Below are 16,714 nucleotides of genomic sequence, written 5' to 3'. Positions count from 1 at the left end.
AAAGCTTTCTGACCTAGATTCCATTATCACTCCTAAAGCATTTAACCTTTTGGATAAATTCCATTAGTGTCTTAATTATCCACTAAACAAATAGACCTTTTTTGTTTAGGTCAGTGAAGGTAAAATTCAGTGTATTAACATCACAACGTGACCCTTTTAGTGTGATGGAAGGAGGGTTGAAGCTATCAGAGTTGCTCAATTATTTGTGGTGAAGTCCCCACCGAATATTTCTTCCTGTATCCAGATGAAGAGTTTGTCATCTTCTGGAAAACAAAATTCTTCTGAAATCAGGCTGACTGAAGATATCACTGTTATCCAAAGTGATGGGAGCATTTCCCTTTTTGAGTGGGGAATTAGCAAGTGCAGACTCTTGGCTTAGCCAAAGGTTAGGCAAGTTCAAGATGTTGTTTGCCTATGTTTTACAGAAGTCAGTTTTTGCAAGAAATACTGCAGGAGAGTGAATAAAGTTTAACAATTTTATTAAGGGATAATGGAGGTACACAAGCACACAACTATCAAAACAGCAGTACACAGTCCTAGGATACAAGCAGTTGTGAGCAGGTAGATTTGGAATAGATGAGGGAATAAAGGAAGTAACCGCTATAGTCACCTGATCATGGAGCGGAATGGTTTGAGAAACAGAACTGAGCAACAGCAGCAGCAGAAGGCCATTGCTTTCACATTCTGCACGTGAGCTCCCAAAGGCACCTGGTGGGCCATTGTGAGTAGCAGAGTGCTGGACTAGATGGACTCTGGTCTGATCCAGCAGGCTAGTTCTTATGTTCTTTCTTATGTTCTTAACCTGAGCTTAGCTCTGGCAGAAGAGCAATGTATTGTGGAACAATATAACTGACAAAGAGATGTCCAGAGATATTGAACGTTAGTACTAGGATAGGGGGCTCTTTATAGGGAAAAAGGTTATACAGACTGGCCCTTAATCTCCCAGGACAAAGAGAAGTCCTGCCTTTCTAGGGAAAGACAAGAGATGGACATCAACCTTAAAGGTTGGGTTGTTAATCTAATAATTGAGTCATTAACTTGATGGTCCAAGCTTGGGAGTACCTGAAAGGGGGAAGGTAACTGATGAAATTACAGCTATAGCACAATGACAATGCAAATGAGGCAGTCGTTAGAGAAGTATTAGAGAAAGAAGCATTGAGTTAACACATCACTGGGAAGGAACACTCAAAGGAAACATATTAACATAGCCTTTGTCTCTGCAGGGGTGTATGGTCCAGGGCTGGCAATGGAAATGTTCTCCAGGGAGGGGTCATCGTGCTCTCTTAATCCCTTTAGGAAGGATGTGAGATAGATGCTTTGCATGGCAAATGTGTGTATGTCCTTGTGGGTGCACTGAGCCAATGCAGAGAAGGGGCACCCCATTTTAACACTGCACTGCCAGGCACCACAAGAGCTTGGCAGAATGGGTAGAGACACTGCTGACTTAAAAGCAGGGTTTACCCCCAACCCACCATGTGTCAGTCTGGTACCATCACAAGGAATTATCAGGTGGCTGCTTCCCGGGAGATAAACAGAAACCACAAGTTCATGTGGATTACTTTGATCCACGGGAAGACAGTGATGAAATCCTTGCAGGTTGTTTCATGTCCTGGCAGGCTTTGCAAAGTGTCGAACCGCAGGTTTTGCTGGCTTGTTTTCTCCTGACCTCGGTATAAATTAATCCATAAAGCAGAGCAGCCAAGACGTGTCGTGCATAAATCCGATAAGCACTTTATCATAATGAAATATGCTCAGGTCAGCTCTGAGAAAGGGGAAAGCGAAAGCCTCGGTGAAGTCCCTAAAAAAAATGCAAATCTTACATGGAATACACCAGATAGCCTGCAAAGATCCTACCAGTCCGTTCCACTGGGTGATTTTCTCCAGCACAATGAGATTTCTGCCCACCCAAGAGGCTCTTCCATTGGTGAAGATGGTCCTGGCATCAAAGGAAAACCCCTGTGCCAGCAGAACAGAGTGGTAGAATCTGATCCATTCATAACATTCTGACCAATCCTCACATTGCAGATTGGAAAGGAAACCAGAATAACCGTTTGTCTCGCACTTATACAGAGATCCAAATCAAAGGTCGGATCAAGCTCTTCCCTCTTTCCTCTTGTTCAAGTTAAGAATGTCAGCCTCGGTGGGAGGGTCCGAGACTCAGAGGTGTAGGGAGGGGAGCCAGAGCCCAGGGCAAAATGGCTCCCAGGCCTCTGCTGCACCCTCCGTGACTGCTAAAAAACAACCATAGAGCCAGTAGGCCTGTGTGTAGTCTGGGCTTCTGAAGCACTCGTGCCCGGCCCAACAGGGGGACGAGGCTATGTGGGGGGCCATTTTGCACCCCCATGTGACCTACAATGGTGGCGCCTGGGACAAATGTCCCTGGATGTCCCCATAGTAGCTACGCCACTGCCAAGACTCCTCGGGAATTACAGCTCATCTCCAGACTACAGAGATCAGCTCCTTTGGAGAAAATAGGTTCTTTGGAGGGTGGACTGTCCTCTCCAGGATCCATCCCCAGATCTCCCAACCTGGATCTGGCAACCATCCCCAACCAGTAGCAAGGAGCCATCTGGCAACCCAGCTTCAAGTAGAGTGTCTGTCAGAGACATAGGCTCATTCCGCACATGCAGAAGAATGCACTTTCAAACTGCTTTCAGTGCTCTTTGAAGCTGTGCGGAATGGCAAAATCCACTTGCAAACAGTCGTGAAAGTGGTTTGAAAACGCCTTATTTTGCGTGTGCGGAAGGGGCCATAGATACAGATGTCGCTTCTGTACATATAACTGCACTCTTCACTTTCTTCATTCTTCATCCTTAAAAACCAATTTCACAGATTCTCTAGGGATTAGGGAAAGGTGGCACGTTGGTGATATCACAAACACTAGCCAATTGGTAGTAGAAAACAGGTGCTCACTCTGACCTGGATGACCTGGGCTCTCCCAATTTCATCAGATCTGAAGAGCTAAGCAGGGGAAACACTGGTCAGTGATTGGATGTGGGGGGGGGCGCTACCAAGGAAGTCTAGGGTTGTTACGCAGAGGTAAATAATAAGAAACTACTTCTGAATGCTTCTTGCCTCTTGAAAATCTCATAAGCAGTCACCATAAGACGGCTGTGAGTTGAAAACACTTTGGTCCCTTCCATACATGCAGAATAATGCACTTTCAATCCACCTTCAGTGCACTTTGCAGCTGTGCGGAAGAGCAAAATCCGCTTGCAAACAATTGCGAAAGTGAATTGAAAGTGCATGATTCTGCATGTACAGAAGGGACCTTTTCAACACAAATAGGTGCTCATCAAAGCTACTTTTCCCTGATAATATGAAACGTGCAGAGAAAGGTGTTTTCCACCAAAGTTTGCTCTTGGAAATAATTATCCATATATATATATTTGAGGCAGCTGAATTAATTTCATACTACACCCTGCTCAAAGCGTCATGTCAGTCTTCGCCAGCAAACCACTGCTGCCGTGAATAGAGAACAGGTGCGCTAGAAAGGTTACCTCCAAAGCCAATTGTTCTGTACAATTCAGGCAGGTAACTACGGCAAGGAACAAAAGCTTAACAGAAAAGTGGAGGAATGGGAGAATGCAATGGGGTTGAGAATGTCAGAGGCACCAAGGAATTAAAATTTTATTTTGAGGGGCAGAAAAATCCCACGGTGTTCTCAGGTTCAGTGAACCAGCCCAAATCTTGTTCTTTCTGTCTCAGCAGGTGGATTTCTGAATGCTTCTCCTAAGCCAGAGAGAATTCTTGATAAATGTGTACAAACAGATCTAAAATTCTGAAAATCTCTTAACATTCCTTTTGTTCACTTATAGGTCTCTTCTATTAGCTTTCCTCAGCTGCTGAGGGGGAAAGGGGGTGCAAAGAAAGGCTGTGCCTGTTCCCAGAGGGTTGCGACAGTGTGGCTGAATTTGCTACAAGGGCAAGACGAATGCAATGCTGTACAAATTTGCTACAGACACTCGCAGAAACGGAATCTTGGTATTTCTGAAGCTGTTCGGCCTTCCACGTTCACCCTTTTGGACTTCACCAGCAATGAAGTAAAGTAGCGCTAGCACCATCTTCTGCTGGAAAATCAGTACTGCAGCTTATTTAAACGCGTGTTTTCATAATAGCTTTTGAGTCCCTCGTAGCATTGCTATAGGTGTGTCTGTCTTGTGCCCTTGAACACCGGCGTATTTAGTGTAGGCCAGTGGTGGTGAACCTATGGCACGGGTGCCAGAGGTGGCACTCAGAGCCCTTTTTGTGGGCACGCGTGCACAGAGTTTGTCATGTAAGGGGGGCAGAAAATCACACACACACCCCACACACACACATATCTATGCTGGCCTAGGCACGATCCTTTACCTGGGAATAAGCTCGGTTGCCGGCAATGGGGCTTGCTTCTGAGTAAACCCTCCAAGGGTAGTGATTCACCCATTCAAAGTGTTGCATGGTTGCTTCACCAAGCTTACTCCCGAGTAATGCGTGCTTCAGAGCCAACTGTTTTTTCTAAACTAAAACCTCAGTATTCGGGTTAAATTGCCGTATTGGCACTGCGATAAATAAGTGGGTTTTGGGTTGCAATTTGGGCACTCGGTCTCGAAAAGGTTCGCCATCACTGGTGAAGGCCAAGTCAGGGTGTGAGCCCTGGGCGGGGCACTTCTTGCCATTCCTTCACTTGGAGGCTGGTCTAACCACCATTAAAAAGCATTGCGTAAACCTGGCCACCGTGGAGGCCTGATCTACCAGTTCCGCTTAACCGCTTGTAACCAGCTCTCTGGAGAGCTGGTCTACCGGAGATTGAAAGTAATGGGTAGACCTGGATGTCGCAGAGCTGCTCTTCCTGCTCCTTCAATAGTCTAAATTGGAGAATTGGATTTGATTCCCCGCTCCTCCACATGAACAGCAGACTCTGACCTAGGAAACTGGGTTTGATTCCCCACTCCTCCACATGAGCTGTGGATTCTAATCTGGAAAACTGGGTTTGTTTCCCTGCTCCTCCACATGAAGCCTGCTGGGTGACCTTGGCCCAATCACAGTTCTCTAAACTCCCTCAGCCCTACTCTCTCAGCCCCAACAAAGTGTCTGTTGTGAGGAGAGGAAGGGAAGGAGTTTGTAAGCCCCTTTGAGTCTCCTGACAGTTGGGAAAAACAGAGTATAATTCCGAAATCGTCTACTTCAACATCACTGCTGTGGATTTACATTTCAGGGCATCTGAAGAAGTGAACTTTGACTGGAATCATGACAAACTGAGATCAGCCCAAGGAATAATTTCTTCTGCTTCCCTCTTTGCAATGGTCCCTTCCGCACATGCAGAATAATGCCCTTTCAATTCACTTTGAAGCTGGATTTTACTGTGCGGAATAGCAAAATCCACTTGCAAACAATTGTGAAAGTGGATTGAAAGGGCATTATTCTGCATGTGCGGAAGGGGCCAATATCTTCCTTGGCTAAATTATGAAGATAATGGAAATGATTATTTAAAAAAATAATAACCCAGATACTGAAATAGACCGCCTAGCTTCACCCTTTGGTCCGGAAAGGGGTGGTTTTAATGAAATATGGCTCAAATGAAAGAGATCAATGAAAAACAAGGTGCGTTTAAAAGGGATCTGTGAATTACCAGAAGCTTTGCGCTGGCGAAAACATTTGTGCCAATCTGAACAAACGTTTCTGTAAACTTCAGTGCTAAAATATATGTAAAGCTTTGTGAATTGGTTCAGCGTTCCTAGTAAAACTGCTAGGGGTCCAATGGTATTGCATACCCTGTCATATCTACCATGGAATTCAGATTTATACATTTATTTTTGCTACAGTTCTGTAGTTCCAAAAACGTGCATAAAATGTGCCGTAATGTGATCGCAACTCTAGCAAAACACGTTACTGGAAATGGAATCATATTAGAGCAGATTTCTTTAATGCCTATTCAATATCCTTGGACAACTGGTGGTAGTTTTTCTAGGAATGTTGACCCCAATGATGATAAATCCTGTAGACATGGTAATGGTCTCGAACTTATCGATGCCAGCTAAAATAACAATTGCCAATATCTGGAAAAACAAAGAAACGGCCTGCTTTTTACTAGAAGGGTTACATAAAATCTGGGGTATTGAATAGCCGTGCTAAAACTTCTTAAAATAATTTATTTTTTGAGAAGGGAGAAACAGACACCACGCTTATTAGAAACTGAGTTTTGTTTGCTTGCTTTTTCAAATGACAAATAGGATAATAACAGCAGCTTGCAGAATCTGGGCACCCACCTTTGCAAATGCGTATGCCTTTGGCACTAATTTAATCGAAACAGGGATAGCAAAATCATCCTCATTTTAAATTAAATTAGCTAGATCCAGAGGAATGTACGGAAATATGTCTTGCAACTGTTTTTCTGTTGTGTACCTAGTAATGGAGCCCAGCCTTCAGGCAAACACCTTTGGACTGGGGGAAAAAAAGGGGGTTTCTTACATTCATGCTGAATGGAAAAACTGTATTAGATTGTTAATGATCTTTGGGAGTCTGGAAAGTAAGGAGGGTTTGTGGAGGGTAGAGGTCACAGTGTGATATCATACCAGAGAGTGCACCCCAAATAGCAGCCATTTTTTCCAAAGGAACTGATCTTGGGTCAAATCCCCACTTGAAATTTGCACGCAGATCCAAACCTGTTTGTTGTGAAACCGTGTCCTCTTCATCGGAGTTTCTCCCTCCCCACCGCAGCAAGCACACAGCGGACACACCCGGTTGCAGAACTCTTAGCAATCCCCCCTCCCAGGAGAGCTCGCTTCGCCGGTCTCCCCTGATTGGCTGGCGTGCCTTGATGGGGCGGGGCCTTTTCCCGCTGCGGAAACGTACATTGTAGGGGCATGATAAAAAAACAGCGTGTAAAAGTTTAACGTTTAACTGTGCAAACAGTTAATCACTACCTGTGTAAACCATTAACGATTCAAAGTTACACGCTTGACTGTTTAATGTTTGCATCCCCTTCTGTTGGCCGATCGCAAAAGCGGAAACGAAACCAAGGAAAGGCTGTGCGTGCATCGCAGTGCTGACTGGTTGCCCGAATTCCGCGCCACACTCCAGGGCGGGAAACGAGTCAGGGTGTCAACCCTCATCCCTCCCCTCGGATCAGCTCTGAACCGTGTCAATGGGGTCTGTGCCACTTGCAACCAGGTCCTGCCGGAACGCGGATTAACGGGGAGAACGAGCGCCAGAAACGGAATCTGCCACGCAAGCCATGGGGAGGGCGTCCCTCAAACCTGGTTAGTTTGTGTTCTGAAACCTGGCTAAGACGGTAGTGGGGATTCGACCTTGGTTGCTTGGAGATCAACTGTAGTAGCAGGAGGTCGATTCCGCACTGTCTAAATTCCTGGGTTGAGCCAGGGAAATATCCCAGTTTGGCCAAGATGTTCACACAGTTCCCGGTCCTAAAGCGGGTTTGTCCCATGATATTTCCCTCATCCCGAGTTCAAAAACCACTAAAATTGCAATCTTTCCCCAAAATCACGCATCGAACCGTGGGAACACCACAGGAGCGAAACCAGTTTATTTTTCATGTCCCAGCACCTGATCTCCCTGCCCCGTCTGACATCACGTCTGTTTCAGTTCTGCTAAGCCGCCGACTCTGCGTGGCAGCCCGTCCTTCCTGAAACGTTCCCCCAAGCACGTTTTCTGCCCATGGTATTGACCGGGTGCCATTTCGCCTGGAGTTATTGGGAGTGGAGTCCCAACATTGTCCCTATTTTCTTTTCTGTACATGTACTGGTTGCTCGGAGCGCACAGCTAGGCAGAGAAGCACCTTTGCTCGAATATTACTGGGCAAATCACGGGCGGGGGGGGGCAGTGTCCTGAGCACATGTCATTTCCCCTATATATATTTTGTAGCTATGGCAACATAATTAGAGAAGCTGCAAGATGCGCATATTTGTGTTGCTGCAGCTTCGCAGACAGCCCCCTTAAAACAAAAAAAAGGAAAAACAACACAAGCATGGGATCGCTAGGCTAAACAAACTTTGCTCGTCTACTTTTTACAGTGAAATAGCAAACGGATTAGCTGCAAGCAGAGGAAACCTCCGTGGGGAATCTCCACGAAGAATCTGCTGCAGGACACAAAATGGCGGGCACAACGATGGAACTAAAAAGAGCAGGCATGAAAAAAGGGTCAATTTTGGCAGGCAACACTTGTGTTCTCCCGTGCTGTGGGAACACAAAATCCCACAACGGATCTTTTTATAATGACCTAAAGACGTGATATCTCTGCTGTGTGGAATCCACCATTGTGAATTCCGTCTTCTTCCTTACCTCTCAGAAAGGAAATTATCCACCTGAACACACAATAACCATATACTGAACAATCTATCAGGATTAGCATTGCCCACTCTGACCGGCAGCAGTTCTACATGGTCATTGGTAGATGTCTTTCAAGCCATGAACTGTGCCCTGATTCTTTCAACTGGAGATGCTGGGGGACTGAATTCGAAACCTTCTGCATCCAAAGCACATCTTCGACCACAGAGCCATGTTCCCTCCTCTATATACAAGAGCTGTTCGCATGAACAGGGCCTGAACAGCACCTGAAAAGGAACAGGAATGCCTTGTTTTCTTCCTTCTGAACACAATACTAGAACCAGGGGGCATTCATTGAAAATGCTGGGGGGAAGAATTAGGACTAATAAAAGGAAACACACTGGGGAGCAGCAGTGGCGTAGGAGGTTAAGAGCTCGTGTATCTAATCTGGAGGAACCGCGTTTGATTCCCAGCTCTGCCGCCTGAGCTGTGGAGGCTTCTCTGGGGAATTCAGATTAGCCTGTACACGCCCACACACGCCACCTGGGTGACCTTGGGCTAGTCACAGCTTCTTGGAGCTCTCTCAGCCCCACCTATCTCACAGGGTGTTTGTTGTGAGGGGGGAAGGGCAAGGAGATTGTAAGCCCCTTTGAGTCTCCTGCAGGACAGAAAGGGAAGATATAAATCCAAACTCCTCCTCCTCCTCCTCCTCCTCCTCTTCTTCTTCTTCTTCTTCTTCTTCTTCTTCTTCTTCTTCTTCTTCTTCTTCTTCTTCTTCTTCTTCTTCTTCACACAACGTGTGATTGGTGTTTGGAATATGCTGCCACAGGAGGTGGTGATGGCCACTAACTGGATAGCTTTAAAAAGGGCTTGGACAGATTGATGGAGGAGAAGTCGATCTATGGCTACCAATCTTGATCTTCCTTGATCTGAGATTGCAAATGCCTTAGCAGACCAGGTGCTCAGGAGCAGCAGCAGCAGCAGAAGGCCATTGCTTTCACCTCCTGCATGTGAGCTCCCAAAGGCACCTGGTGGGCCACTGCGAGTAGCAGAATGCTGGACTAGATGGACTCTGGTCTGATCCAGCTGGCGTGTTCTTATGTTCCTAGTGAGCAAAATGTATCTCTCAACTACCCGTGCATGGCCAATCGATACAGCTCAAGCCACACTGGAAAAAGCCAACCTGCTTTCAGCGTTGTGCAGCGTACGTGAAGTCCTCCTGTGTTGTGAGTTAAACTATTACCATCGATAATGAGATAAGATAAGGAAGAGAAACAAAATGGCCTGTCTTTCATTTGTTCACCAGGGTTCACGGAGTATACTCTGAGCAAACATGGTGATAAGCAGTCCCACAATCAGGATTATTAAGATAGCAGGCTGTATCCTGGAATTCATTCTTGATGGTGCACATCCAGAGGTACTTCAAGAAATTTCCATTGTAGTATTCTGGTGGAAGGCAATGCATGCGGTAGTAAGGCTGGCGGGGGACAACTGCAAATAAATAAGTTATATTGAGATTAGAATATCAAATTCTGTGTACGTACATTCCAGCTGTCTCGGTTTACTAGGGATAAGTCTATTTTCTAATATCTGTCCCTGGAAAAACCACTGCTTCTATATTATCTGTATTTTTCACCCTTTTGGAAATGCCCTGGCTTATATTTTATTCGCAAAAGATATTAGAGCTGCTATTTTAATGGCTCAGTCAAAATACCGTGACCTTTTCAGTTCAGAGAGAAGTTATTATGAGAAGTTATTTATTTAATTTATTTTCCCTAAAACAGGCGTCCCCAAAGTGCTTCCTCCAGGCACCACGGTACCTTGCCGACAACTTTCCTGTGCCCACTAAGTAATTTTTGAAAATAGGAATTGACAGTTAGGGCTTTTGCCCAGCAAGACATTTGACTGGCCTCTGGAAATTCTGATTGGCTGTGCAGATTTTTAAACTATTGCTTCAGCAGCAGCTGCCACCACAACGTAAGCACAACACAACACTATGTGACTGAAGGTAAGCTACAGCTACCATTATATGCCTCCTGCAGCAGCCATTTTGTGGCAGCCATTTTGCTGTTTCATGGCCTGCATGTGGTGAACCTATGGCACTCCGTGGTGGCGAACCTATGGCACTCCAGATGTTCATAGACTACAATTCCCATCAGCCCTTGCCAGCATGGCCAATTGGCCATGCTGGCAGGGGCTGATGAGAATTGTAGTCCATGAACATCTGGAGTGCCATAGGTTCGCCAGTCGCCACAGACTGTCAGACTTCCAAAGGGGTCCACAGTCTCTTAGAGCTACAGAGCGGACAACGGTGTGCATGTAAGAGACATACATTTCAGGTGATGCTCTAGGAATCTCTCCAGTCTCTATGGTATTTACCAATCAAACTGGGGAGCTCAGATCATGAAGACCTATGCCTTGAGTCCATGATGATTTCATATCTGTGTCCATATCAGAAGCTGGGATGAGGGCCCGTTTTGCATGGAACAGGCCATGCTATGAGTCCACAAAAACTTGAATCTGACTCTACTACATATCCACTTCCTGGTTGGTTGCCAGGCAACCAGCAGGAGGGTTGTGGCTGGGAACATGGGGAGGGCTGCCACAGCTGCTGTGGCACTACATCCGTTTCAGTAAAAACCTGGACACGATATAGGGTAGCTCTACAAACCACCAGAATTCTGGCGATTCCTAGAGTCACTCTATGTCATCTCTGGGTTTTTCAGAAGTGATGTAGCGTCACAAGCAGTGCTGCCAATTTTTCCGCTCCTGCCACTGGGACCTGGGAACGGGGATTCTCCACCTGTTCCGGAGACTTGGCAACCGTACTTCTGGGACTCCAGCCTCAGTGTGGCAGACTAAATAAGCAGGCTCCGGGATGTACTCCAATGCCCACGTTATGATTAGATTCTCCTTCGAACTAGGGAAATGACCCTGTGTTTTTGGAGAGCAGGGTACAAAAACACTCCCGATGAAACTGTGCCATGAGACTTCCTCTCGTCACCATGCTGTCCACACAAAGGACATTCTGCAGCTATCTGTAAGAACAGCCCTGCTGGATCACACCAGTGGTCCATCCAACCCAGCAGCCTGTCTCACACCAGTTGTCCCACAAAGCCAACAAGAAGGGCATGCAGGCCAAGATTCCCCCTTGATGTTGCCCCTTGGCACTGGGTTTGGCCAACAACCAGCTAAAGAACTGGCAGCTGTGAAATCAACCAATACACACAGAGGTGGGATCCAGCAGGTTCTCACAGGTTACCGAGAGTAGGTTACTAAATATTTGTGTGTGCCGAGAGGGGGTTACTAATTGGTGATTTTGCCATGTGATTTTTGCCTTAGTTACGCCCCTCTTCTCAGCAGTAGCGCGCAGAATTTGAAGCAGTCTAGCAGGAGTGGCACCGGCGTGTGTGGCAGCCTGCGCCTGCGTGCATTTGTTTCCCACCCAAGGACCGGCGCAGCGGCTGCGCCCTTGCCACAGCCTCGCCCAGGAATGCCCTGCCCCCAGAATGCCCGACCATGCCCCATCATGCCCCGCCAGACCCATTGGCGCTACGCCACAGTTTGAATCCCACCACCATGGGAACCTGTTACTAAAATTTTTAGATCCCACCACTGGATCCAACCCATGCCCTTTATGTTGGAAGTGAAGGACTATGCGCTGTTTCCTGCCTCAGAGACAGAGGGGGACCTACCAGTAAGTCCGACAGCTAGAGAGGGTCAAGACACTGACACTTTTTCTCTGTCATACTGACACTATCCCTTTGATGTGTAGATTGCAACTCTCAGGGACTTCCTTCCTCCTTTTTTCCCTCTTTTCCACACTTCTCTTACCCTCACTCTTCATCTTGCACCATGTGAGCAGAGGGATGCAGACTACATCCATCACCGTCTAGCCAGATAAATTAGAATAGAGAACTTATCTCTCCACTTTTCTGTCCACAATGGAGTTCACTAAGGGGCTTTTCCCACTGACAGAGTTGAACTGGTTTCTACCTAGGTTCGTCTCAGTGAATCCCCACTGCCACCGAGCTCAACATTGTTTTGTCCAGTTCCCCCCCCCCTCAGAACTGCAACATCCTTGTCACAGTTATGAACTACACTCTTCTGCCAGAACAAGGTCGATACCACTTCGAAGCGGGGAAGCATCGAAATGACACCTCATCCATTCAATCAATCACGAGCCGCTTTTGTGGCATGCGCAGAACGGGAGAGTTGTGGCGGGCAGAAAGCGCATGTAACTGTAAACTGTAAACTGTAAAAACTGTAAAAAAAAGAACACTCCTGTTTCCCGCCGTAACACAAGCGCCAATCACGATCGAGGAGCAAAACAGGCACCGAGATGATCCCGTCCACTTAGCTCGGTTCCAGGGGGCCAACTCAGTTGCTGTGGGGACAGCCTGGAATTCCACTGAAGGGAACCGAGTCGACCTTAGCTCCCTTCTGTAGTGGGGAAAGCCCCTAATAAAGACTCCTCTTATGAGTTAGAAACTATGAAATGACTTCCGACTTTTCTTTGTGCCTACGCACACATGCATGCCTGGGGACGCTCTGCTGTGCTTAGGCTCCGTGCACGCTGCTTGTAATGGAAAGGTATCTCTTACAGAGAGATTACCAACACTTTAAAACCTGAAAAGATGTGGGAGAAAGGGTAACACAGCAGACTCTTCATTCAGTGTGCGAAGGGGAGATCTCTAGACTTTAGCTGCAGCAACCTGTCCATGAACTTGGAATGAGTTACATCAGAAGGTATTTATTGGCTTTGGCTGTTTTTCAAAGGAATAAATGGGTTCTGTTGACTTAAACTTCGTTCCTTCACCCTCCTGTATAGGACAGATGTCATAACCTTGAGCATGCTGAATGTCTTTGGTCTAGACAAGGCACCCCCCCCCCTCCCCGGCTTATGTGACATAACCAATTGCCAATTCCCCCTTATTTGACTAACAGGTGTTATTATCAATGTTGGAAATATACACCACCTTTCTATTAAATACTCCAGGGTCGATTCCGCACTTGCGTTATCGACCTAAGTTTGAGCTGCATTTGACCTAAGTGCTCTGCACAACCACTGGGATTGACGTGGTTTTGTACCAGCTTCGCCCCGTGTAATGGTCAAATTTCCAACTCCAGTTGGGAACGACTACTTTTTCAGAGAACCACGCTCGAACTCAGCTCGATTCCAGTAAAGTGCGGAATCTCTGGTGCCAGGAGTCCCCCATTCAGCCAATCACAACTGAGTGTTTCGGGCATGCGTACAGCTGGCCAATCAAAAAACGCCACCTTCGTCCCTCCATTCCTGTGGCAGTTTTTTTATAACGTGTGTGGGCATAGATGGAACATGGCTGTAGAACAGTAGCCAATCGGAACGGAGTGGCGAAGAGGCACAGGATGATTCTGCCCTCCGAGCTGGGATCAAGCTGGTTGCAGTGGGGAACAACAATGGCTTCGACCTAGGTTAGTACCAGAGGCGTATCTAGGCAAACCGGAGCCCGGGGACAAAACCTGAGTTTGCCACCCCACCCCTGCATAGGTGGCCACCCTCCTTCACGATGACCAAACAATGATTTTTTGCACCAGCTCGCAAAGCACCCCCACCCCCAACAAAATATACATGGCTCCCTCCCCACCACTTTCCTAATTGTGTCCTCACACCAACCCTATGAGGTAGGCTGCTAGCCTGAGAAACAGCTCCAAACCAGTGCAAGGGGAATTAACTTTTAAGCATGTAAATCTCTCACAAGTCACCCCCCATCTGAAGGTTTACCAAACAAACGTCAGCATCATCTTCAGTTCTGCTGCTGCTGGGCTCCCTGCTCAGCTTCCCTTCTCCTGTGCCTGCCGGCGCCCGGCTGCCGGGGAGAAGGCTTCTGAGTAATGCCACAATTAATTTAAGGCGAATAAGGCACGCTGGGTCAGAGGGAGGGGAGGCGGAGCTCCCCAGTCCTGCTCCTGGGAGCCCAGTGGGATTTCTCCCCCGCCCCTGGGCACTCCGGGCCACCGTACAGAGTGGGCGGGGCTACAACAGGCACTGGGAGCAGTCCGCTGCTTCAGTGCCTGCTTGCTAGGGCTTGCTCAATCACCAGCTGTGTAGGAGGATGTTTTGGCGCCCCCCCACGTGACCTCAATCGATGCGCCCGGGGACAAGGGGTACCCCATGTCCCTAGGCAAGTACGCCAGTGGTTAGTACCCTTCTCAGGCAACTGGGTCGAACCTATTTTACTCGTGTGCGGAATCGCCCCAAGACGACGTGTATAAAACATTTGAGCTGGAAATGAGGATTCCACCCATAAATCTGCAGGGTGCCTTGAATATGTGTACGGATCAGTGTTCCAACAGCTACAGGAAATTCCATGCCTGGAGGTTCACCACAAAAGCCCCAAATGCCCCCTGAAATCCCATTCCTAGGGGTACTCTCTCCTCCCCCGAAGCAGAATTTCAGGTGACATTTTGAGCAACCACTGAAAGGGGACAAACATAGGTCACATTCAACAAACAGATGCTCTTGTGTTCTTGGAAATGTATCCATCCCATTGGGTTCAGGCACTGGGAAAATATATAGATGCTCATAAGAACATAAGAACATAAGAAAGAGCCTGCTGGATCAGACCAGAGTCCATCTAGTCCAGCTCTCTGCTACATGCAGTGGCCCACCAGGTGCCTTTGGGAGCTCACATGCAGGACGTGAAAGCAATGTCTTTCTGCTGCTGCTGCTCCTGAGCACCTGGTCTGCTAAGGCATTTGCAATCTGAGATCAAAGAGGATCAAGATTGGTAGCCATAGATCGACTTCTCCTCCATCAATCTGTCCAAGCCCCTTTTAAAGCTATCCAGGTTAGTGGCCATCACCACCTCCTGTGGCAGCATATTCCAAACACCAATCACACGTTGCGTGAAGAAGTGTTTCCTTTTATTAGTCCTAATGCTCTTCCTTTAGCTGATCTGATCTTGAATGGCTTCGAACCAAACTCTGCTTTTCTTTTGTTCTTTTTTTAACACGTTTTCACATGTTTTCACATGTTCCCTGCAGCCACGCAGTAGCGACAGGGAACTGTTGTTTTAGAAGGAAGAAGGGGAGAACCCAACTGGGCTTGGAACAGACTCCTAACCTTCCCAAAACTGCGTGGAGCAGCAAACTAACTCCTCCCCGGCGCAGTTTTCAAAGAAAAGTGCTGGGGAGGCAGGAACCCATTTGGGCTCTCACACCCGCCTCTCCACACACACTTTCTATGAAACAGATCCCCAAGCACGTGAAAACGTCTTTTTGAAGGCAAGGTATAGTTTGGCTCTTATTCACACCTCAGGAACACAGGGATGGAGAGAAGGAGGAAGAGGAGGAATATCTTTGTTGAAAACTGCTTTCCCCTCAGAGGTGGGATCCAGCAGGTTCTCACAGGTTCCCGAGAGTAGGTTACTAATTATTTGTGCGTGCCCAGAGGGGGTTACTCATTGGTGATTTTGCCACATGACTTTTGCCTTAGTTACGCCCCTCCCCTCAGCAGTAGCGTGCAGAACTTGAAGCAGTCTAGCAGGAGGTGCACCGGCGTGCGTGGCAGCCTGCGCCTGCGTGCATTCGTTTCCCACCCAAGGACCGGCGCAGCAGCTGCATCCTTGCCATAGCCCTGCGCAGGAATCTCCCACCCCCAGAATGCCCAGCCACGCCCCCGTCGTGCCCCACCCAGCCCCATTGGCGCTTCACCACAGTTTGAATCCCACCACCATGGGAACCTGTTACTAAAATTTTTGGATCCCACCACTGTTTCCCCTGCCCTGTCTCAAGAACTTCAGAAAGTTTGGGTAGGGCCCAGCGGCACCAGCCTCTTGGGCATCCCCCCCCCACCCCCCCCCCCCCCCACCCCCCCCCCCCCCCACCCCCCCCCCCCCCCACCCCCCCCCCCCCCCACCCCCCCCCCCCCCCACCCCCCCCCCCCCCCACCCCCCCCCCCCCCCACCCCCCCCCCCCCCCACCCCCCCCCCCCCCCACCCCCCCCCCCCCCCACCCCCCCCCCCCCCCACCCCCCCCCCCCCCCACCCCCCCCCCCCCCCACCCCCCCCCCCCCCCACCCCCCCCCCCCCCCACCCCCCCCCCCCCCCACCCCCCCCCCCCCCCACCCCCCCCCCCCCCCACCCCCCCCCCCCCCCACCCCCCCCCCCCCCCACCCCCCCCCCCCCCCACCCCCCCCCCCCCCCACCCCCCCCCCCCCCCACCCCCCCCCCCCCCCACCCCCCCCCCCCCCCACCCCCCCCCCCCCCCACCCCCCCCCCCCCCCACCCCCCCCCCCCCCCACCCCCCCCCCCCCCCACCCCCCCCCCCCCCCACCCCCCCCCCCCCCCACCCCCCCCCCCCCCCACCCCCCCCCCCCCCCACCCCCCCCCCCCCCCACCCCCCCCCCCCCCCACCCCCCCCCCCCCCCACCCCCCCCCCCCCCCACCCCCCCCCCCCCCCACCCCCCCCC

The 16,714-nt window shown here is 49.3% G+C and overlaps 1 protein-coding gene across 1 annotated transcript in view; it reads left to right on the top strand.

Annotated features, from left to right (window-relative positions):
* Positions 1-1,473: 1,473 nt before the first annotated feature.
* The window catches only part of AHSG (alpha 2-HS glycoprotein), a 28,341-nt gene continuing 13,100 nt past the window's right edge, over positions 1,474-16,714 (top strand). Inside the window, exons 1-2 of the mRNA XM_048506942.1 lie at positions 1,474-1,596; positions 3,819-4,043. Of these exons, the coding sequence (XP_048362899.1) occupies positions 1,474-1,596; positions 3,819-4,043 (348 nt within the window). The remainder of the gene's footprint in view (positions 1,597-3,818; positions 4,044-16,714) is intronic.

The sequence above is a fragment of the Sphaerodactylus townsendi genome, linkage group LG08 (assembly GCF_021028975.2).
Source record: "Sphaerodactylus townsendi isolate TG3544 linkage group LG08, MPM_Stown_v2.3, whole genome shotgun sequence".
Taxonomy (NCBI): Eukaryota; Metazoa; Chordata; class Lepidosauria; order Squamata; family Sphaerodactylidae; genus Sphaerodactylus; species Sphaerodactylus townsendi.
This window is presented reverse-complemented; position numbering and strand designations above follow the sequence as displayed.